We start from the raw sequence: 25,464 nt of genomic DNA on the forward strand, positions 1-25,464 counted from the left end.
TGTAGCAGTTTTCCATACTGGTGCTCCCTACTCTGTAGCCTCTCTCCCTCCACAGAATGGAATTTATATTTTTATAATCATCTCAGTCACTACATCCTCATGATAAACTAAGTATTTAATTTAATCCTTTCGTGACTGGATGATTTTTCCTTTTCTTGCTCTTCAATTTCCTTCCTTCTTTCATACGCTGTAACTTTTTTACTTTTCCACCAGAGATTATTTGTGGAAGTATGCTGGAAAATGAGAGAAAACTCCCTCCTCCCCATGTTTTGATTTTATGTTAATTTTGCAGTAAACGATATTTGGCAATATGATTTTCCTGATCTGTACGATTACGGCTGTACTAGCTTTAGTTACTTCTTTATTGAATTTATGTGGTGAAAGTAAAATTGGGTTTGTGTTGCTGTTTTGAGACCCATACATTTTTTTGTGTCAATGGAGCTGTATGGGATCTTTCAATTTTGTGTGGCAAGCTGATGATCTTATTTATACATTTTGGAGCACATATGACTTTTTGATTGTTTTCATTTGCCTAGCATTTAGTTCGGAAACAAACACAATTCTGACGTTTCTACTTTTTTCCCTCTATATGGCATTTACTGTATGGGTTAATTTTACAATTTAATAGATCTGACTTCATCAAACTTGGCAATATCACTTTTTTTTTTTTTTAATTAAAGGGGAGGTGAATCAACTTTCCAATTTTATTTATTGATTTTTTTTTTCTTCTACTTTTTAATTTCCTTAGGTTACTTGAACCTGCAATCGTTTGATTGCTTGATTTTTTTTTTTTTTTTTTTTGTGCTGCAATATAGTATACTAGTTGGCCCGTGCAAAATTTTCACACATTGGTTGTCAGGGGTGCAGGCAATTTCAGGAAAATTAAGCTAGTCAAATGTAAATGTATTTAATGAGATGATGAACACAGAGAGGTATGTGCCATCTATATGCAGTGTAGAGAAGTGCAACACAGCCCTATGTATGTGAACGGAGCAGCTCCCTTTGACAGTAAAAATGATGAAGGAGAATTGACCCTATAACTGAGCGTATTTACACCATTGTATAATAATTGGGAATATCCCTTTAAAAAAAAAAGTACTATCTGCAGATTATTTTACCTTTTTTCCCTGCAGTTGGATTTTTTTTTTCAATTTATGCAAGGTTGTTTCCACCAATCTCTCCCATCGGGAAACAATGTACAGTCTGAGTTATGTCAACACTGCAGTTTTTGCTTGGAACCAGAGGTGACTCCAGGTCACCGATAAGCTGCAACCTTAGAAGGAAGATAGACTTTTCAATGACTGTCCAATAATATGGAAAATCTGATGGTTCAGAACCTGTCCTGTCCCTTTTAGGCTGCATTCATTTATATCTTCAGTTTTAAAGCTGAATTCTTAAACAGGTAAAGTTTTACTTTTATTCTGCTTCCACATATGTAGCAAATATTTTTATATGTACCTGCCTGAAATCGGCTGGACAAGGAGTTCGGCAAGCTGGAAAGCCCCCATGGCAAATGTTAGGATTTGTTTCCGCTTTGTGGTAGTATGCTTTGGGGTAGTGTGGTGCCACCTGCAGGTCATTTTTCCTTACTGCAGATTTATGATAATGTTTAATCTGTAATTTGTGATAACATCGTGGATGTGTGGTTTGTTTGGCTATTTTCTTGCTGAAGGGGGCAAGTTTACCTTTCAAATGGTGTATCATTTGTGTGTACGGGTGCAGTATGAACGGAGATACAAAGTGATCACAGAAAGAGTGTTTTGTAATAATACAGAAGGATGTGTCACACGAGGTCAAAGATGGCAGCCATATGGAGTTTCAACAAGCCTCGGGGCTGCCATGTTAACCTATCAATCACTGCAATGGCGTTATCGGGAAATATTGGGAGTCAACGACAATCGAGTTGATATGCTGTCAGTGATTAACTAGCAGAGATCCGACCAACTCCAGTTGCTGCAATTACAGGCAGATGCGATTTATGCTATACAGTCAGCATCTGTCTGGTACAGTACAGGCTCCGCTCCTGATCCTGCTCCATACACTTGTGTCACATGTCAGGAAAGGTTTAATAAACTACCCATTTTAATACCTAAACTTGGCAACTGAGATGACATTTTATCTGGCTTGGTGGAGCGGGCCTGTAAACCTCTCTTCATTGTCCCCACCTCTTGAAGATTACCGTGAATCCTAGCACCCTGAAAGCCAGCATCACTATAAATCTTTCTGCTGTGCAGCTTGCATATCAGAACTATACCACTGTGGTATACTTTTGTTTTTTGCCTGTGTCAATTTTTTTTTTTTAATCTTGGGGCAAAAACTTATTTTTGCCACAATTTTCTGAACTGCTCTAATAAAAAAAAAAAAAAAATGATATGGTATATATTTTACAGTAATTTCAGAAAATATTTTTCTAATTCCTTTCTCACTCTTTCCCACCATCTATTGGGGAACTGTTGTTTCTCAGCTGTAAAGAGAACTACAACTCCTAGTATGTCCAGACAGGAGGAGTAGACCTTCAGGACAGACTGGGAGCCACAGATTGCATTACCCCATTACTGCTCTGACAGAATAGTTTGTCACGGTTTGCTGGTTGCTCCTACAAACCGCTGCACGATTGGCTCACAGTGGTCATATTGACAAAGTAGATGTTCTTCGCCATCACTTGCTGGTGTCAGCTGTTTTATACAGTTTGAATTGGCGATGAAAAAATAATCCATGCTATTTAAACCTTCAAATGCATCAAAATAACAATGAAAATATAGTTTGTGTTCCTCCAAACAATTGTAATAAGTCAATCGAATTACTATTTGTACCCCCAAGTGGCGCTAATAAAAACTAAAACTCATATTGCCCCCAAAAAACAAGCCCTTTTTCAGCTACATTAATGGAAAAGTAGCAAAGTTGTGGTTCTTTGAATTCAGCTGCATAAAAATAATTTTCTTTTTTTTTTTATATTAGGCTGTGTGCACACGTTCCGGATTTTTAACGTTTTTTCGCTATAAAACCGCATACATATGCATCCTATCATTTATAATGCATTCCGCAATTTTTGTGCATATGTTGCGTTTTTTTCCGCGAAAAAAAAACGCATCGCTGTAAAAAAACGCAGCATGTTCATTAATTTTGCCGATTTTTTTTTTTTTTTTTTTTTTTTTGTGTGGATTTCCCACTATATTTTAAATCTAGCTTAAAACACTGTAAAAAATCTCCACATTTTTGTGTTGCACAAAAAAAGGTTGTGCAAAAATGTTGCGACTTTTACCATTTGAAGCAGTTCTTCCAAAATGGGCAGAGCTGGGGAGGGGACGAGGTGTGGCCACGAATTGAGTACCTTAACCCCTTAGTGACGGAGCCAAATTTTTGAAATCTGGCCAATGTCCCTTTATGTGGTAACAACTCTGGAATGCTTCAACAGATCCCAGTGAGTTTGAGTTTTGTTTTTTTGTGACATGTTGTACTTTATGATAATGGTAAATGTTAATGTTAGGTGTCAAGTTCCCGCCGCTGCACTGGGGGAATCTCGAACCATGTCTGCTGAGGTCTCCCATTCTTCTCCAGCTGCAGTGGAGTCTGCTCAGCGAAGACGTGAGCGTCTGGCTCAGGCTGATACTGGACGACTGGTTTCTACTGCCCTTCCAGGCTCTGTCATTGTAGCCAGCAATGTTCAGCAGTGAGCAGGTCTTTCTGGGACTAAGTCCCGCTTTTCCCATACTGAGCATGCCCACGGGACGACCTCCCATTGGAGGTCTGGGGTCGCATGCTCATGTCCTGTAGCAGCTCCTATTGGACCACCAGGAAGGTCCTTGTCTGCTTCAGCTATAAAAGGGTTTGCATGGCCGCACGGCCATGCGCTAGTATCAACCTGTGTTTTGAGCATTGCTTCTGTGTGGTCATGTTTGCATGAGGTCAGGGTTGGCTGAAATAAGCCCCTAGAATACCGGCACCTCCAGTCAGGAGTTGTTTGTGTTCTATTCTGACTGCATGACCACAGTTTTGCTCTTTTTGGGAGCTGTGTTCCTCTGTGAAGTTAACGGGGCACAGCATTTCCCTATCCTAGCGATTCTGTGAAGTAACAGAGTTCGCTAATACCGCCATATAGCGCCGCCAATTGCTAGCAGCAGGTTCCTCTCCTGCACGGTGGACCCCGGGTTGCGAACGCACCTATTACATATATTTATGCGTTCCGCCAATCCTAACAGTAAGTCTATATGTTTTGTACTATTTATAAAAAAAAAAATCAGAAATTTGACAAAAATGTTAAAAAAAATAAATACATTTTCAAACTTTGAATGATTATCCCTTTTAATCCAGATAGTCATACCACACAAAAAAAATCATAAATTACATTTCCCTCATGACGGCTTTACAGCTGCATCATTTGTAAAATGTCATTTTATTTTGTTAGCCTTTTAGGAGGTTTAAGCTCTTTCTGCCAGCTGACAGACTAGTACGTCAGCTGGCAGTACCCTCGCTTTGAGGTGGTCTCCGTCGGTGAGCCCACCTCAAAGCCGCAACATGTCAGCTGTTTTTAACAGCTGACATGTGCCCGCAATGGGCGCAAGCGGAATCTTGATCTGCCCGCTCCCATTTACTAGTTAAATGCCGCTATCAAACTCTGACAGTGGCATTTAACAAGCGCTGCCGGCCGCGCAGCCAGAAGTGCGCGCACCGCTGACCCCCGTCACATGATCAGGGGTCATCGGTGCATTGCCATCACAACCAGAGGTCTCCTCGAGTCCTATGTGGTTGTTGATGGCAAATTGCTATGAGCGCCACCCTGTGGTCGGCACTCATATCAAGCCTGCAATTCTGCTGCATAAAGGTGATCTGTGCATCACCTCTATGTAGCAGAGGTGATCGAGTAGTGGATGCTTCTATTCAGGCTATTAACCCCTTTCTGACCTCGGACAGGATAGTACGTCCGAGGTCAGATCCCCTGCTTTGATGCAGGGCTCCGCGGTGAGCCCGCATCAAAGCCGGGACATGTCAGCTGTTTTGAACAGCTGACATGTGCCCGTAATAGGCGCGGGCAGAATCGCGATCTGCCCGCGCCTGTTAACTAGTTAAATGCCGCTGTCAAACGCAGACAGCGGCATTTAACTACCGCTTCCGGCCGGGCGGCCGGAAATGACGTCATCGCCGACCCCCGTAACATGATCGGGGGTCGACGATGCGTCTGGATGGTAACCATAGAGGTCCTTGAGACCTCTATGGTTACTGATCACCGGTGGCTGTGAGCGCCACCCTGTGGTCGGCGCTCACAGCACACCTGCATTTCTGCTACATAGCAGCGATCAGCAGATCGCTGCTATGTAGCAGAGGCGAGAGAGTTGTGCCTGCTTCTAGCCTCCCATGGAGGCTATTGAAGCATGGCAAAAGTTTAAAAAAAAAGTTTAAAAAAAATGTGAAAAAAATAAAAAAAACATAAAAGTTTAAATCACCCCCCTTTCGCCACAATCAAAATAAATCAATAAAAAAAAAATCAAATCCACACATATTTGGTATAGCCGCGCTCAGAATCGCCCGATCTATCAATTAAAAAAAGCATTAACCTGATCGCTAAACGGCGTAGCGAGGAAAAAAATTAGAAACGCCAGAATTACATTTTTTTAGGTCGCCGCGACATTGCATTAAAATGCAATAACGGGCGATCAAAAGAACATATCTGCACCAAAATGCTATCATTAAAAACATCATCTCGGCACGCAAAAAATAAGCCCTCAACTGACCCCAGATCACGAAAAATGGAGACGCTACGAGTATCGGAAAATGGCGCAATTTTTTTTTTTTTTTTTTTTTTTTTTAGCAAAGTTTGGAATTTTTTTTCACCACTTAGATAAAAAATAACCTAGTCATGCTAGGTGTCTATGAACTCGTACTGACCTGGAGAATCATAATGGCAGGTCAGTTTTAGCATTTAGTGAACCTAGCAAAAAAGCCAAACAAAAAACAAGTGTGGGATTGCACTTTTTTGGCAATTTCACCGCACTTGGAATTTTTTTCCCGTTTTCTAGTACACGACATGCTAAAACCAATGATGTTGTTCAAAAGTACAACTCGTCCCGCAAAAAATGAGCCCTCACATGGCCAAATTGCCGGAAAAATAAAAAAGTTATGGCTCTGGGAAGGAGGGGAGTGAAAAACGAACACGGAAAAACGAAAAATCCCATGGTCATGAAGGGGTTAAAGCATGCCAAAATTAAAAAAAAAAAAAAAAGTTTAAAAATCTAAAAGTTCAAATCACCCCCCTTTCACCCCAATCAAAATAAAACAATAAAAAAATCAAACCTACACATATTTGATATCGCCGCATTCAGAATCGCCCGATCTATCAATAAAAGAAGGATTAACCTGATCGCTAAACGGCGTAGCAAGAAAAAAAATCAAAACAGCAGAATTACGTTTTTTTGGTCACCATGACATTGCATTAAAATGCAATAACTGGTGATTAAAAGAACGTATCTGCACAAAAGTGGTATCATTAAAAACGTCATCTCTGCACGCAAAAAATAAGCCCTCAGTCAACCCCAGATCACAAAAAATGGAGATGCTACTAGTATTGGAAAATTGCGCAATTTTTTTTTAGCAAATTTTAGAATTTTTTTTTACCACTTAGATAAAAGAGAACCTAGACATGTTTGGTGTCTATGTGCTCATAATGACCTGGAGAATCATAATGGCAGGTCAGTTTTAGCATTTAGTAAACCTAGCAAAAAAGCCAAACAAAAAACCAGTGTGGGATTGCATTTTTTTGCAATTTTACACAGGAATCAACAATTTTGACCATGTATACACACACACACACACACACACACACACACACACACACACACACACACACACACACACACACACACACACACACACACACACACACACACTTTTACAAACATAATAGTAAGTCTGTACACATTTTATTACTTACACATGTTGTTCCTTTGGCAGGTGTATTCTTCCATCTCCAGCAGCTCCATCCTGATGGTCTTCAGTCCATCCATCAGCACTTACTGGCCAGATCTCAGGATGTCACCAGTCCTGTCTCCTTCCTCTTCACTACCTCTGATAGCTGCAGAGAACAGCCTCCAAGCAGACAGTGAATCCGACAATTCTCCTCCTTCCTCCTGAGAAGTTCTGGCAGGTGCCTCACCCATGTGAACATTGGCCATCACATCAGTCTCCCCTCCCTCCTATAGCCACTTACCACCCTCTGCAGTAAGGGGGCTTTATTAGGGAACGACTGCACTGGCCCACTCAGGTAGCATTCACACTGCAGCTACTGCTTCTGAATTGGCCAGTTTTATAATAAAGCCCCTTCAGTACAGGGGGTGGAGGTAGCTACAGGGGGCAATATCTCATGTTAACATTAGTCAGGCAGTTTATTTCTCAAAACTGCTCAGAAGGAAGGAGAGTTGTCAGCTGTACTCACTGCTCGGAGGCTGGTGCCAGCAGCAGTCAGAGGAGGTGAGGAGGCAAGAGAGAGGATTGGCTGAGATGAGCCATACGTACCAAGCCTGTCATCCTGCCAGTGCCTGTGTAACGCAGAGAAGCCGGGGGGGTGTCCAGGAATACTGGCTCCTGCATCATAGAGCGAGCGACAGCATCAAGTAGGAGGAGAGGAAGGGGGCCCTTCTGACTGTAGGGATTCGGAGAAGAGCCCGAGAGTGGACCCTCTGGGTCGTGACTCTAGAGCCCCCGAGGACGAGCGGACCAGATGGAACCACCCCCTATACAGGGAGCATTAGGAGCAGGCCCAAGGGGGATGGAGACACTACAGCTGGAGCCAAAGGGATGGCTACTAAAACAAAAGAGGACAGACACTGCGGAGACACAGAGAGGGCAAGACTGGAACACTGAGAAGGAACGGCAGAGACACTGGGCTGACAAGACAGGAACGCAGGGCAAACACAGCTGAAACACAGGGCTGACAAGGCTAGTATGCTGGGCAGGCACGGTGGAGACACAGGGCTGACGAAACAAGTACACAGGGCAGGCACGGCGGAGAGACAGGGCAGACAAGGCAGGAGCGCTGGGCAGGCACGGTGAAGAGACAGGGCAGACAAGGCAGGAGCGCTGGGCAGGCACGGCGGAGAGACAGGGCAGACAAGACAAGAACGCAGGGCAGGCACGGTGGAGAGAAAGGTACTGAGACCGGGGAGCCTAGGACATAGGTACGCTGACGAGAAGTACAGAGAAACCTACAAAGCAAAGGCGTCATACCGGGAAGACGCTGGGAAGAAATACCCGATGGGCGCCGCCATGTTGGGGCGGAGCCATCGGGTCGCGACCTCCCAGGAGGCAGTGCAGCGCAGAAAACTCGACTGCGCATGCGCGGAAGAACAGAACGCCGCTACCCAGAGAAGCAGAGCGGCGCGGGACAGAGTCGGGAGTGCGCTAAGGGATAGAAGAAGACAGGTAAGTATGTGCGGTCGTAACACTGACATAATCTGCAGCGTGTATGCCCCTCTCCGATGGCAAAATATTCAGGTATTGGCCCCCTTCCTCTCCTCTTAGAGCCAGCAGCAGCATCTCCACTATCAGAAAACAAGGCATTTCAGTAGCTGATCGGGCCCTCTCTCGTCTGGGGCCCCTGTGCAGCTGCAACCGGCTTCATCAGCGTTATGTCCGCCACTGACAGGCATAAATTAATTGGTACCTGGGGTAGCGGACGGAGCCAACGATTGGACTTTACAAATCTCCTTTTCCAATTCCAAGGTTACCATAGAAACCACAATACCCTGAGGAATAATGGAGGTTCTGGAGGAAAAATGGAATCTAGACTACGAGATAATGCATTAGCTTTCACATTCTTAGACCCTGGCCTGAATGTAATAGATAAATTAAACCGAGAGAAAAACAAGGACCATCTGGCCTGTCTAGGAGTTAACCTTTTAGCTCATTCAGTAGAAGTTAAATTCTTGTGATTCGTGACCACCGTCACTGGATGAACCATCCCCTCCAAAAAATGCCTCCATTCCTCAAAGGCCAATTTGACTGCAAGTAATTCCCGATTCCCAACATCATAATTTCTCTCCGCTGGCGAAAATCTTTTAGAAAAAAGGAACTTGGAATGCAGGTTAGTTAGCGTTTTGGGCCCCTTTGATAAAACTACCCCCACTCCGATCTCCGAAGCCTCCACAATGAATGGTTCTTGGAGATCAGGTTGAATCAGAATGGGTGCAGCCATTAAAAATCTTTCAATCTTTTGAAAGCCCTGATAGCACCCGGCGACCAAACCTTGAGATTCTCCCTCTTACGTGTAAGGTCAGAAAGTGGTTTAGCAATCTGCAAAAACCCCTTCATAAATTTCCTATAATGGTTGGTGAATCCCAGAAAATGCTGCTAAACCTTAAGATCACATGGTTGAACCCAATCAATTATGGCCTGCACCTTCCCAGGGTCCATCTTAAACTCTTCTGCTGACAAGATAAACCCCAAGAAAGAGATTTCCTGAACAGAAAAAAAAACCATTTCTCTAATTTAGTAAAAAAGAGTTCTCCCTCAATCTCTGAAACACAACACAGACATGTTTCTGGTGAGTGTCCGAATCTGGCAAGAAAATTAGAATATCATCCAGGTAAATCATAACATATCTTCCAATGCTATCAGAGAAAATGTCATTCTTAAAATTTTGAAACACAGCAGGTGCCTTAGACAATCCAAAAGGCATGACAAGGTTTTCAAAAAGGCCCTCGGACGTTAAAAACACCGTTTTCCAGGTCATCCCTCCTGACAGCACCACCAGGAGGTTGCCCTTCATATCCTTGATAGGGACAGGAACACAGAAGAGGTTAAATAGCCCATCCCCACCTCCACCCCTCAGTGTTTTTCCTGTGCCTATCAGGGACAGATGCAGGAGAGAGTTCTCCAGAAGAGAACGGATTTACCTGATGCTGAAGTCAGGTTTCTGTAGAGCAGGCGCTCCCGAGGGCGGTGTTTTCTTCCTGGAGGGGGCTCTGGGCCGCGGGAGTCTTGTTGGAAGGACTCCCCAGATCGCAGGATATCGGCGGAGGTCCCTCACGCGCTAAGGTAGAGCTGTGTGCTCCCGTTCACTGCCTCATCCCTTCACAAAGGGGCTCTGAGGCAGCGGCTGCTGCTGCGGTGTCCGGCGCTGTTCCCTGAGCTCCACATGCAGCCAGTGCCGGCGGCGTTTCCCAAACTTCCGGTCCGGCGCTTCGCATCAGAGGGCGCAGGTGACGAATTCCGGGGGCGTGGCCAAATTCCCGGAGTCTGTGGCGCCGGCGGTTTCTGGGTAGGCCAAGATACGTCGGCGGAACAGGAGTCCGGGACATGATGGCGCCAGGATCAGGGCCCAGGCTGGTCAGCGTGCATTCCAGATGACGCATGCGCAGTACAGCTGGGGACCTGCAATCACCATAGATGCCAGCAGCTGAGCTCGGAAGGAGGACGAATCAGATGTCTTGAAGTCGGGTAAGACTGACAATTTAATGACTGACAGCTGACAGCACACCTGACTTAGTAAGATGGAGGGTGCTAGTAGTCCAGACGTCCAGTCCTTAGAGCTACCCACGGACCATGTGAGGAGACGTGGTGGGAAAGTACCTAGCGGGACTTTAGATCCGTTAGCTACAGGGCCTTCCTTTACATTTTTAGGACACGGACATCCCCAAGCGGTCTGCCACTAAGAAGGCGGCTATCAGATATCCGTTATGTGCCGCCAAGCTCCCAGATGGTTATAACAAAAAGTTATGCGAAGTGTGCATCGCTAAACTACTTAAAGACGAACAAGCTTCGTTATTAACTAACATTAAAACCATGCTTAGAGACGAAGTCCAGGCTACAGTATCATCATTGGTGCCACCCCAATCCCCTCACCCTAAGAGGCCTAGATGGGATATGGACTTAAGTTCGGAAGAAGGAGAGATATCAGGATAATCCGACCTGGACTCTGGTTAAAGGGAACCTGTCACCCCGAAAATCGCAGGTGAGGTAAGCCCACCGGCATCAGGGGATTATCTACAGCATTCTGTAATGCTGTAGATAAGCCCCCGATGTTACCTGAAAGAGGAGAAAAAGACGTTAGATTATACTCACCCAGGGGCGGTCCCGCTGCTGGTCCGGTCAAATGGGTGTCTCTGGTCCGCTCTGGCGCCTCCCATCTTCATTACAAGACGTCCTCTTCTGATCTTCAGCCACGGCTTCGGCGCAGGCGTACTTTGTCTGACCTGTTGAGGGCAGAGCAAAGTACTGCAGTGCGCAGGCGCCGTAAAGGTCAGAGAGGCCAGACGCCTGTGCACTGCAGTACTTTGCTCTGCCCTCAACAGGGCAAACAAAGTACGCCTGCGCCGGAGCCGTGGCTGAAGATCAGAAGAGGACGTCTTGTAATGAAGATGGGAGGTGTCGGAGCGGACCAGAGACACCCGTTTGACCGGACCAGCAGCGGGACCGCCCCTGGGTGAGTATAATATAACGTCTTTTTCTCCTCTTTCAGGTAACATCGGGGGCTTATCTACAGCATTACAGAATGCTGTAGATAAGCCCCTGATGCCGGTGGGCTTACCTCACCTGCGATTTTCAAGGTGACAGGTTCCCTTTAAGGTGGCAATTCCTTGGTTGTATTTCCGGAGGAACGCAGGAGATACCTGTTCTCGTCCGAAAGCACGGATGTGCTCCTAAAAACAGTTAGGAGTACTATGAAAATAGAGGACTCCACTGAACCACTATCGGTTCAGGATGAAATATTCGGGGGCCTGAGAACCCGCAGAAATAGAGTATTTCCAGTTAACAACCATATAACGGCGATGATACTGGAAGAATGGGAAGATGTAGGAAAAAAGCTAGTAGTCCCGAGGCTTCAAGTACCGTCTTCCCTTTGATCCGGAAGAAACTAAAGTCTGGGAATCTGTCCCAAAGATTCATATTCCGGTAGCTAAAGTCTCAAGGAAAACATCTATTCCTTTTGAAGACTCATCTGGGTTAAAAGACCCGATGGATAAAAGGTCAGAAGATCTCCTTAAAAAAGCCTGGGAGGAGTCAGCTGCCATTATGAAGACAAAAATAGCGGCCACCTCTGTAGCAAGATCCATGAGTCTCTGGGTAGACGAGCTGAAAGGTCACATTAAAGACAGGATTCCCAGGGAAGAAATTCTGAAGTCCCTCTCAGTACTGAAAATGGCGACTGATTTCATGGCGGATGCTTCAGCGGAGTCAGTGCGTTTTGCTGCCAGAAATAACGCACTGTCAAATGCGACAAGACGGGCCCTGCGGCTAAGATCTTGGACAGGAGATAATCGAAAAACAAACTGTGTTCGATTCCTTTCTCAGGATCTCATGTATTCGGTCCAGTCCTAGATGAGCTGCTCGAGAAAACATCTGACAAGAAAAAAGGATTTCCTGAAGAGAAGCCAAAGAAGACGCCATTCTTTCGGAGAACTCACTCCCACCCGAGGCAGGACTTCAAAGGGAAAGGGAAGTCTGGCAGATGGAGCTACCCTACAGGTGGCAGGGGAAGAGGTTCCTTTTCAGACCAATCATCAGGACCCAGCAGACAATGACGCCAACAATATAGGAGGAAGACTACAATACTTCCTAGAGGGATGGCAGAATATTACTCAGTCAGTGGATTCTACAGACAGTCCCACAGGGGTACAGGATGGCATTTACTCACCTACCCCCCAAAAGGTACTGTCTTAACGCGTACCGAGTCATCAGCAGTTCATCAAAGACTGTTAACAGACATACAAGAGCTCTTAGAGCTGCAAGTCATAGTTCCGGTACCCCATCACTAGCGATTCCATGGACATTACTCCAGCCTATTCTGCATAAAAAAAAACAAGCAGAGAATATTGTACAATAATAAACTTAAAACCATTAAACCAATGGGTGAACTACAAACGCTTCAAGATGGAGTCTCTCTGATCAATCATACCTTTAATAAAAAAGAACTCCGTAATGTGCACGCTAGATCTCAAACATGCATACTATCATCTGCCCATCCATCCCTCACATCAAAGATTCCTCAGGTTTGCAATAAGGAGCCACAAGAAGATACTTCATTTCCAGTTCCAGTGTCTACCATTCGGTCTTGCCTCTGCCCCAAGAATATTCACAAAACTCATGTCGGAGGTCATGGCTCACCTAAGAGAAAAGGAAGTTCTCATCACTCCATACCTGGACGATCTGTTGCTGATGGCAGATTCGTCTCATCAGAGGGAAGAATCCTTAAAAATGAACATATCACTCCTGAAGAGTCTAGGGTGGATAATAAATCAAAAAAGTCAAGTCTCAAACCAGAAAGACAGAAAATATTTCTGGGAGTACTACTAGATTCCGAACGGGAATACTCTGTCCTACCTGACCAAAAACAAGGGACAATCAAACAAGAATTTCAAACATTAAGAAAACGCAAATACATTTCCATCAGGAAAGCCGTGAGGATTCTAGGTCTGATGACCTCATGTATTCCCAGCGTACAATGGAGCCAGCTTCACTCCAGAACTCTTCAACGAGAAGTCCTTTCAGTATGGAATGGAAAGGAAAATTCATTAGACAACAAGATGTTGTTACCCAGCGAGGTAAAGCAGTCCCTCTCATGGTGGGTCAACATAGAAAACCTCAAAAATGGGAGACCTTGGAGAGTATCTCCATGCATAAATATAACCACCGATGCAAGCTTAAGCGGCTGGGGAGCCAACATAGAAGGACGTTACCTTCAGGGAACATGGCCCACATCGGTACGCAACAGTTCCTCCAATTATAGGGAACTCAGAGCTGTTTGGGAAGCACTAAAAAGGTGCCAAGAGGAGATGCCGGGGCATCACATCAGAATCTTCTCAGACAACTTGACCACGGTATGCTTTCTTCTTCATCAGGGAGGTCCGAGGCACCGTCGCCTCCAGAGACTAGCAGAATCAATATTCTCTTGGGCGGAATGCACTGTGAAGTCCATCACGGCAGTACATCTAAAAGGTTCAGAGAACCAGATAGCAGACTTTCTCAGCAGAGAAAAGGTGCAACCCTCGGAGTGGTCTCTAAACGAAAGTCTTTGTTCAGCTAACTTAGCAATGGGGCTCTCCACAAATACTTATTCGCCTCAAAGCGAAATACAAACAAAAGAATTCTTCTCATTAAATCCAAGAGACAATCCAACGGGCATGGAAGCCTTGGCTCAACACTGGGACATGGAACTTGCTTATGCATTCCCTCCACTCGCTTTAATTCCCAGAGTTCTGAGGAAAATTCAGGAAAGTCTGGCAACAGTAATCCTAATAGTGCCATATTGGCCCAAGAGGAGCTGATTTACCCTGCTGAAGTGGATGGCGTTGGAAGAGCCAGTTCTACTACCACTAAGGTGGGACCTTCTAACGCAGGGACCGCACGTCCATCAAAATCTAGACATGCTACAACTTTCAATATGGATCTTGAAAAGGAGATCCTAAGATCAAAAGGTCTATCAGATTCGGTTATCTCAACCATGCAAAAAAGCAGGAAGCACAGTGACCTCAGCTATATACCTAAAAATCTGGAAGAAATTTTGCACACAGAGCAAAACTCCAATATCCGTCTTCCAAGAGTCAGATATTCCTCAGATCTTAAATTTCCTTCAAGCAGGCTTCGATATGGGTTTGAGGCCTAGTACGCTAAATGTGCAAATTTCATCTTTAAGCGCCTTTTATGACTATCCACTAGCTGATCACCCCTGGGTGGTGAGGTTCATCAAAGCTACGCAACGTATCAGACCAACAATATGTAGTTCAGTACCCCCCTGGAACCTCAGCTTGGTACTAAATGAATTACGGAAAGCTCCATACGAGCCGCTAGATCAGGCAGACCTAAAGTCTGCAACATTCAAAACTGTCTTCCTAGTCGCAATAACATCGGCAAGGCGAATAGGTTAGATCCAAGCCCTGTCCATAACAGATCCATACTTAAAAATACAAGAAGATTGCATTATTCTAAAATTAGATCCTACGTTTCTCCCAAAAGTAGTGACAGACTTTCACAGAAACCAGGAAATTAAATTGCCTACGTTCTGCAGAACTACAACAATGACAAAGAACGTTCTCTCCATTCCCTGGAAGTTAAAAGAACAGTATTGCAATATCTAAAATTTACAGACGGCTGGAGAATTGACTCAAACCTCTTTATCCAGATGTCTGGGAAGAATAGAGGCAAAAAAGCCTCAAAGGCTATTTTAGCCAGATGGATTAAATCTACCATTTGCGCTGCGTACATTTCAGACGGTGAATCTCCTCCAGAACACCTAAAAGCTCACTCACTGAGAGAAATATCTGCTTCATGGGCAGAGAGTGCAGGTGCATCCATGGACCAAATTTGCCGGGCGGCAACTTGGTCTAGCTCAAATACCTTTTTCAAACACTACAAGCTGGACATTCTGTCAAATCAACAGACTGTCTTTGGCAGGAAAGTCCTCCAAGCTGTAATCCCACCCTGAATAGGAGTTATTTAGTATTTCTCCTGGTGGTGCTGTCAGGAGGGACGACCTGGAAACTAGGAATTAGTCCTACCGGTAATGTTATTTCCAGGAGTCCATCATGACAGCACCCATTTACCCTCCCTTGAATTCCTGTCTGATGTGTGATATGAACATGTATAGAGAGGAAGTTTAATAAAATTTCGTTGTATCCATCCTGATGTGGTACTTTGTAAAATCACTGAGGGGTGGAGGTGGGGAGGGGCTATTTAACATCTTCTGTGTTTCTGTCCCTATCAATGATATGAAGGGCAACCTCCTGGTGGTGCTGTCATGATGGACTCCTGGAAATACCATTACCGGTAGGACTAATTCCTAGTTACCACTCATCACCCTACCGGATGTGTATCAAATTATAAGCCCCTCTAAGATCAAGTTAAGAAAACACCATGGCCCCCAGAAGCTGATTATATATGTCGGGGATGAGAGGAAGTGGGTAATTATTTTTAACTGTGATATTGTTTAGTTATTGGAAATCAAGGCAAGGACGGAGACCCCCATCTTTCTTTTTAACAAAGAAAAATCCCCAGCTTTAGGGAGGAGGAAGGACGGATACGACTCTTCCGTACAGTTTCGTTAAGATATTCTTTCTCATGGCAGTCTGTTCAGGACCCGACAAATTATAAAGGTGAGCTTTAGGCAATTTGGTGCTAAGAATCAGATCAACAGCAGAATCGTAGGGACGATGGGGAGGTAGTATCTTTGCCTCTTTTTTCTGAGAACACCTCTCTTAAGTCCTTCAGTTACCCCAGAATACCCTTCAGACTAGTGGAGCATATTTGTACGTATTTTAGACATTTCTTGTAACAATTGGGGCTCCATTTCACAATCTCCTTCTGACCCCAATCAATAACAGAATTGTGAATCTGCCACCATGGAAACCCCAGTACAATCCCGCAGGTAAATTATCCAGCACAAAACAGGAGATGGATTCAGAGTGGAATGCTCCCACTTTGGGAGTGAAATCCACCGTTGCTTTCTTGACCAAATTGTGAGCCAACGGTGTCTTGTCAAGGGCGACTACTTGAATGGGTCTTCCTAAACTAACTGTCCCTAACCATAACTTCAGAACCAGTCCCGAGTCAATAAAGTTAGCAGCAGACCCACAGTCAGAATGCCAGTGTTGAGAACACCTGGTTTTCGAAGGATGACCTCAAATTTCTCAGTACTTTGTCAAAGGCAAAAAAGGTGCCTGGGTGACCTTGTCAGCCATCATCCAGACTCTGACGTTCTCCCAATGGTTTAGTAGCTTGAGGACGAGTTTGGCAATTCTTAAGAAAATGTCCAGAGAGACCACAGTATAGACAGTCTGAGATCTTGTCTACGTCTTCTCTTTGCAACATGAAAACTGGCAACTCTAAACTCTGGTAAATGGACCTGCTCCGGGGAAGGATAACGAGCAGCGTGCTGTTCACCACGTCTCTCATGGATTCTGCGGTCCATTCGTATGGCCTTAGTCATGGCCTCTATCAGAGAACAAGGGGCATCATAAAGGACCAGAGCATCCTTGAGGGTTTCAGAAAGTCCTTTTTGGAAGTGGCACCTGAAAGCAGCATCATTCCATATAACTTCGTGGACCACTGCTGGAACTCAGTACAGTAGTCCTCAGCTGTGCAAGCTCCCCCTTCCCCGTGCCAGGTTCATGATCTTAGCTTCAGCGACCTGGATTCTGTTGGGTTCATCATATATCAGACCTAAACTGTGGGGGGAAAAAAAGGCATCAACAGAAAATCATACTGGGGTTTGTGGGCACAAAGAAAATGCCCACATCTGAAGCAGTGGGGTCATGATTATTCCCACACGCTGGAACTCCTCCCCTGACGACCAGGGGCGCAGAGTAAAAAATAACCTACTGCTCTCCCTGAATACCCTAAACTGGCCTATCTCTCCTGAAAATTTATCAGGGAGGGATATCGCAGGTTCATGAGACCAACTGTACATCACAGGGTGCTAACGTCACAGCGACTGCAGGCAGTGGAGGGCTATGTGTGTGGGGGGGGTCTTCATCAATTTATTTATCTGACCCTGCAACTGATATTGCGATTACTTCAGACTCTAGCACTCCTTAGCCAGATCCTGAGTCACCAGAGTCAAATTTGCCACCTGGTCAAAAAGCATGTGAACAGGATCCATACTGGCAAAAAAGAAAAACGTATTGCCCAGATGTAATGTGCACTACTCATTTCTCAGGACCAAGCCATGAGTGAGAATAGTCAAGGAGTCCAAGGTCTTAAGCCAGGAGACAAAAGCAAGGTAACTTTCCGAGGTCAGAATACCAGGAGGATAGCTGATCAGAGCAGAAGGGGTAAACAGACGGATGGTCTGAACCAGGTCCAAGGTCAGGCAACGAAAGATCAAGCATGCAGAACTAAGAGCAGAGAGAGAACAAACCTCACTAGCTGAATGTACATCTGGCAGAGGTCTGGGAGAAACAGCTCCGCTAAGTAGCATGGCAATCACCTGAGATAATGAACACTTGGACACAGCCAGTGCCTCCCAGTCTCAGATTGGATAGTCGAGCTGTCGAATCAACACACTGACAGCTCAGCACGCCCCTGTACCAGACTAGATGACTGAGCTGTTAACCCCTTCCCGACCCATGACGCCACGTAGGCGTCATGAAAGTCGGTGCCAATCCGACCCATGACGCCTATGCGGCGTCATGGAAAGATCGCGTCCCTGCAGGCCGGGTGAAAGGGTTAACTCCCATTTCACCCGATCTGCAGGGACAGGGGGAGTGGTAGTTTAGCCCAGGGGGGGTGGCTTCACCCCCTTGTGGCTACAATCGCTCTGATTGGCTGTTGAAAGTGAAACTGCCAATCAGAGCGATTTGTAATATTTCACCTATTATAACTGGTGAAATATTACAATCCAGCCATGGCCGATGCTGAAATATCATCGGCCATGGCTGGAAATACTAATGTGCCCCCACCCCACCCCACCGATCGCCCCCCCAGCCCCCCGATCTGGCCGGTACACTGCTCCGGCTCCCCTCCGTCCAGTGCTCCGCTCCCCCCCGTGCTCTTGTTCGCTCCCCCCGTGCTCCAATCACCCCCCCTGCACTCCGATCCACCCCCCCGGTGCTCCGTTCCACCCCCCCGTGCTCCATTCCAGCCCCCCCGTGCTCCGTTCCACGCCCCCCGTGCTCCGTTCCACCCCTCCCGCGCTCCGATTCCCCCCCCGTGCTCCGATCCCCCCCCATGATCCCCCCCCACCCCATCATACTTACCGATCCAGCCGGGGTCCCGTCCGTCTTCTCCCTGGGCGCCGCCATCTTCCAAAATGGCGGGCGCATGCGCAGTGCGCCCGCCGAATCTGCCGGCCGGCAGATTCGTTCCAAAGTGCATTTTGATCACTGAGATAGATTATATCTCAGTGATCAAAATAAAAAAAATAATAAATGACCCCCCCCCCCTTTGTCACCCCCATAGGTAGGGACAATAAAAAAATAAAGAAATTTTTTTTTTCCACTAATGTTAGAATAGGGGTAGGGTTAGGGTTAGGGTTAGGGTTAGGGCTAGGGCTAGGGTTAGGGTTAGGGCTAGGGTTAGGGGTAGGGTTAGGGTTAGGGCTAGGGTTAGGGTTTCGGTATGTGCACACGTATTCTGGTTCTCTGCGGATTTTTCCGCTGCGGATTTGATAAATCCGCAGTGCTAAACCGCTGCGGATTTATGGCGGATTTACCGCGTTTTTTTCTGCGCATTTCACTGCGGTTTTACAACTGCGATTTTCTATTGGAGCAGTTGTAAAACCGCTGCGGAATCCGCACAAAGAAGTGACATGCTGCGGAATGTAAACCGCTGCGTTTCCGTGCAGTTTTTCCGCAGCATGTGTACAGCGATTTTTGTTTCCCGTAGGTTTACATTGAACTGTAAACTCATGGGAAACTGCTGCGGATCCGCAGCGTTTTCCGCAGCGTGTGCACATACCTTTAGAATTAGGCTATGTGCCCACACTGCGGATTGGCCGCTGCGGATTCGCAGCAGTGTTCCATCAGGTTTACAGTACCATGTAAACATATGAAAAACAAAATCCGCTGTGCCCATGGTGCGGAAAATACCGAGCGGAAACGCTGCGTTGTATTTTCTGCAGCATGTCAATTCTTTGTGCGGATTCCGCAGCGTTTTACACCTGTTCCTCAATAGGAATCCGCAGGTGAAATCCGCACAAAAAACACTGGAAATCCGCGGAAAATCCGCAGGTAAAACGCAGTGCCTTTTACCCCCGGATTTTTCAAAAATGGTGCGGAAAAATCTCACACGAATCCGCAACGTGGGCACATAGCCTTAGGGTTAGGGTTGGAATTAGGGTTGTGGTTAGGGTTGTGATTAGGGTTATGGCTACAGTTGGGATTAGGGTTAGGGGTGTGGGGGGGTTAGTGTTGGAGTTAGAATTGAGGGGTTACCACTGTTTAGGCACATCAGGGGTCTCCAAACGCAACATGGCGCCACCATTGATTCCAGCCAATCTCGTATTCAAAAAGTCAAATGGTGCTCCCTCACTTCCGAGCCCTGACGTGTGCCCAAACAGTGGTTTACCCCCATATATGGGGTACCAGCATACTCAGGACAAACTGCGCAACAATTACTGGGGTCCAATTTCTCCTGTTACCCTTGTGAATCTAAAAAAATGCTTGCTAAAACATAATTTTTGAGGAAAGAAAAATGATTTTTTATTTTCACGGCTCTGCGTTGTAAACGTCTGTGAAGCACTTGGGGGTTCAAAGTGCTCACCACATATCTAGATAAGTTCCTTGGGGGGTCTAGTTTCTAAAATGGGGTCACTTGTGGGGGTTTCTACTGTTTAGGCACACCAGGGGCTCTGCAAACGCAACGTGACGCCCGCAGACCATTCCATCAAAGTCTGCATTTCAAAAGTCACTACTTCCCTTCTGAGCCCCGACGTGTGCCCAAACAGTGGTTTACCCCCACTCATGGGGTATCAGCGTACTCAGGAGAAACTGGACAACAACTTTTAGGGTCCAATTTCTCCTGTTACCCTTGGGAAAATTAAAAAATTCTGGGCTAAATAATTATTTTTGAGGAAAGAAAACGTATTTATTATTTTCACGGCTCTGCATTATAAACTTCTATGAAGCGCTTGGGGGTTCAAAGTGCTCACCACACATCTAGATAAGTTCCTTTTGGGGTCTAGTTTCCAAAATGGGGTCACTTGTGGGGGGTTTCTACTGTTAAGCCACATCAGGGGCTCTGCAAACGCAACGTGACGCCCACAGAGCATTCCATCAAAGTCTGCATTTCAAAACGTCACTACTTCACTTCCGAGCCTCGGCATGTGCCCAAACAGTTATTTACCCCCACATATGGGGTATCAGCGTACTCAGGAGAAACTGGACAACAACTTTTGGGGTCAAATTTCTCCTGTTACCCTTGGGAAAATAAAAAATTGCAGGCTAAAAGATCATTTTTGAGAAAATAATTTTTTTTTTTTATTTTCATGGCTCTGCGTTATAAACTTCTGTGAAGCACTTTGGGGGTTCAAAGTCCTCACCACACTTCTAGATTAGTTCCTTTGGGGGTCTAGTTTCCAAAATGGTGTCATTTCTGGGGGATCTCCAATGTTTAGGCACACAGGGGCTCTCCAAACGTGACATGGTGTCCGCTAATGATTGGAGCTAATTTTCCATTTAAAAAGCCAAATGGCGTGCCATCCCTTCCGAGCCCTGCCGTGCGCCCAAACAGTGGTTTACCCCCACATATGGGGTATCAGCGTACTCAGGACAAACTGGACAACAATATTTGGGGTCCAATTTCTCCTATTATCCTTGGAAAAATAGGAAATTCCAGGCTAAAAAATCATTTTTGAGGAAAGAAAAATTATTTTTTATTTTCATGGCTCTGCGTTATAAACTTCTGTGAAGCACCTGGGGGTTTAAAGTGCTCAATATGCATCTAGATAAGTTCCTTGGGGGGTCTAGTTTCCAAAATGGGGTCACTTGTGGGGGAGCTCCAATGTTTAGGCACACAGGGGCTCTCCAAACGCGACATGGTGTCCGCTAACAATTGGAGCTAATTTTCCATTCAAAAAGTCAAATGGCGCTCCTTCCCTTCCAAGCCCTGCCGTGCGCCCAAACAGTGGTTTACCCACACATATGAGGTATCAGCGTACTCAGGACAAATTGGACAACAACTTTCATGGTTCAGTTTCTCCTTTTACCATTGGGAAAATAAAAAAATTGTTGCTAAAAGATAATTTTTGTGACTAAAAAGTTAAATGTTCATTTTTTCCTTCCATGTTGCTTCTGCTGCTGTGAAGCACCTGAAGGGTTAATAAACTTCTTGAATGTGGTTTTGAGTACCTTGAGGGGTGCAGTTTTTAGAATGGTGTCACTTTTGGGTATTTTCAGCCATATAGACCCCTCAAACTGACTTCAAATGTGAGGTGGTCCCTAAAAAAAATGGTTTTGTAAATTTCGTTGTAAAAATGACAAATCGCTGGTCAAATTTTAACCCTTATAACTTCCTAACAAAAAAAAATTTTGTTTCCAAAATTGTGCTGATGTAAAGTAAACATGTGGGAAATGTTATTTATTAACTATTTTGTGTCACATATCTCTCTGGTTTAACAGAATAAAAATTCAAAATGTGAAAATTGCGAAATTTTCGCCAAATTTCCGTTTTTATCACAAATAAACGCAGAATTTATTGACCTAAATTTACCACCAACATGAAGCCCAATATGTCACGAAAAAACAATCTCAGAACCGCTAGGATCCGTTGAAGCGTTCCTGAGTTATTACCTCATAAAGGGACACTGGTCAGAATTGCAAAAAAAGGCAAGGTCTTTAAGGTCAAAATAGGCTGGGTCATGAAGGGGTTAATCAGAGCCCAGACAGCTTCTTCACGCGCCTGTACCAGATTGGAAGGCTGAGCTGTCAATAACTGCATCCCAGACACACTGAGGAGTGAAACTGTGACAGTATATATTTTGACCTTTTTACTCTGTATATACCTTTTATAATATGTACCGTAATATTGTGACAAGCTAATTACCTATTGACATACTCGTGTAAATATGTTATAAACGGGAAGTTCCCTTGCTGCTGCAGAAAATGCAGAACCGAAAAAAAGCTCCGAGGGTTAAGGGGTTAATAGTCATAACTGCTTAGTTTTTCTGTCTACATTAGCAGTATGAGGGCTTGTTTGTTTTTTTTTTGTAATTTGAAATAACGTTCACTTTACAATGGACGGGAAAATTGTGCAAAAAAAAATTAAGTGCATTGAAATAAGAAAAAAAAAACAAAAACAATTTTGTGTGTAGTAAAACTGTGTAGCAAAAATGACCTGACAATCATTTTCCAGGTATGTGTATTTGTTTTAATTAATGATGAAAAAATTCTGGAATTTGTAATAAAACAAATTGCTTGCTGTCGCTAATTTCTATGGCCCACAACATTTTATTCTGTCATACATAGATCTATGTGATGGCTTTTGTTTTGCGTGGCATGCTGTAGTTACAATTTTTCAGGAACATATGACGTTTTAATTGCTTTTTATTGCATTTTTGAGGGAATATGTTGAAAACCCTCAATTTTGACATTTCAATTATTTTTTTTCTTTACAGCATTTACAAAACAGGTTAAATCATTTTACACTTTCATTCATCAGACTTTTACAGATGCAGTGATTCCAAATATGTAGATTTTTTTTAAATGTCTATTTTTTTAATTGAACCTGCAATTTATTTTTCATACAAATATCTAACATTTTTCTCACATTTTTTTTAATTTTTTTATTTTTGAAAGGAAAAGCATCATCCAGAATTATTGAACCGACAAAGTTTTTATAAAAGAACAGAACAAACCCAACACATAAAAGCTATTGCTTTACAAGTACAGAGTACATATGGGAGAAAACGTATTTCGGAAGCGGTGGGCTCAGCTGAAGCTCCTAAATTACCCTCAACAGTAAGTGATCTATCTAATGGAAGTACCGGTAGTTATTTTCTAATGTACAGTTGGAAAGTTTTGAGACTGAAACAAATGTTGTTTTCACAAAGTTTGCATCTTCAGTTTTTAAAGTGGCAATTTGCATCAACTCTAGATTTTTATGAAGGTTAATCAGATGAATTGCAAAAAAGTTACAAAGTCATTCCTTGCCACAAAAATTAACTTGGTCACAATCATTTCCACTGAAGTGTTAAGGTACCGTCACACTAAAGCGACACTGCAGCGATACCGACAACGATGTCGATCGCTGCAGCGTCGCTGTTTGGTCGCTGGAGAGCTGTCACACAGACAGCTCTCCAGCGACCAACGATCCCGAGGTCCCCGGTAACCAGGGTAAACATCGGGTTACTAAGCGCAGGGCCGCGCTTAGTAACCCGATGTTTACCATGGTTACCAGCGTAAACGTTAAAAAAACAAACACTACATACTTACCTTCAGCTGTCTGTCCTCCGGCGCTCTGCTTTCCTCTGCACTGTCAGCGCCGGTCAGCCGGAAAGCAGAGCGTTGACGTCACCGCTGTGCTTTCCGGCTGGTCGGTGCTGACACAGGATGCAGGAGGAGTGCAGAGAAGCAGAGCGCCGGGGACGGACAGCTGAAGGTAAGTATGTAGTGTTTGTTTTTTTAACGTTTACGCTGGTAACCAGGGTAAACATCGGGTTACTAAGCTCGGCCCTGCGCTTAGTAACCCGATGTTTACCCTGGTTACCAGTGAAGACATCGCTGGATCGGCGTCACACACGCCGATCCAGCGATGTCAGCGGGAGATCCAGCGACGAAATAAAGTTCTGGACTTTCCTCAGCGACCAACGATCTCCCAGCAGGGGCCTAATCATTGGTCGCTGTCACACATAACGATTTCCTTAACGATATCTTTGCTATGTCACAAAAAGCAACGATATCGTTAACGATATCGTTATGTGTGAAGGTACCTTTAGCCCTGCCACAAAATAATGTGCTAACATAATTTGTGATCTTAGCATTAGTTCAGAAGATAGTATTATGGCCCCCACTAGCCCTCCAGTCAACATAATTGACCCCACACAGTCCTCCACACGGTATAATGGATCCCACACAAACTTCACACTTTATAATTACTTGCATACATTATGTTGGCCCCCACATAGCTTTCCAAACAGTATAATGGCCCTCCGCATAGCCCAGCAAGCAATATAATGGCCCCCACATAGCCATGCAAACAGTATAATAGCTGCCCCACATTACCCCCACATAGACATGCAAACAGTATTATCTCCACCACATAGTGTAAAGGCTTAACCCTTTCACGACATGCGGCGTACATGTACTGCGCATGTCTGTCCCTCTCTTTGATGTGGGCTCTGGCGCTGAGTCAACATCTTTCCCGGCACGTCAGCTGTTTTGAACAGCTGACATGTGCCCGCAATAGCCACAAGTGGAATCGCGATCCACCCGTGACTGTTAACCCATTAAATTCCGCTGTCAATCTCTTGATAGCCGCATTTAATGGGATTGCGCCAGAAGCGCATCACTAATCCCGCCCATCGATGACCGTCACATGATCGCCGGTCGGCATGAGAACCAGGAGTCTCCATTAGAGCTCTATGGTTGTCACAGCCAGATTGCTATGAGCGCCGCTTGGTGGTTGGCGCTCATAGCAAGTGAGCATTTCTGCTACACACAGGCGATCTGATCATCGCCTGTGTGTAGCAGCGGCGGTCGGACAACCGCAGCTTCTAGTCTCCCATCGAGACTATTGAAGCATGCAAAAAGTAAAAAAATTATTTTTCAAATTAAAAATAAGAAAACATAAAAGTTCAAATCACCCCACATTTTCCCCACTCAAAATAAAGCAATTTAAAAAAAAAAAAATCTATTTATATAATTGCCTTGTAATGTTTTAATTTCCTGGTCTGTACAGATGTCACCGTATCCCAGAATTCCAAGCGGAGGAAGTTCACCGACCGCCATATTGGGACACCCAAGTGATGTGTCGCAATATGGAAACTGCTGCTGGTACCACCCGCAGAACACCGTCGCAACACACACACACACACACACACACACA

At 44.9% G+C, this 25,464-nt stretch overlaps 1 protein-coding gene across 3 annotated transcripts in view; it reads left to right on the top strand.

Annotated features, from left to right (window-relative positions):
• LOC138642411 (uncharacterized) overlaps positions 1-25,464 on the top strand; it is a 114,861-nt gene that overhangs the window by 40,203 nt on the left and 49,194 nt on the right. For all 3 annotated transcript variants that reach the window (XM_069730549.1, XM_069730548.1, XM_069730550.1), the window contains one exon: positions 23,217-23,378. In XM_069730549.1, coding sequence (XP_069586650.1) covers positions 23,217-23,378 — 162 coding nt within the window. The remainder of the gene's footprint in view (positions 1-23,216; positions 23,379-25,464) is intronic.

Source organism: Ranitomeya imitator, chromosome 6 (genome assembly GCF_032444005.1).
Source record: "Ranitomeya imitator isolate aRanImi1 chromosome 6, aRanImi1.pri, whole genome shotgun sequence".
Lineage (NCBI taxonomy): Eukaryota > Metazoa > Chordata > Amphibia > Anura > Dendrobatidae > Ranitomeya > Ranitomeya imitator.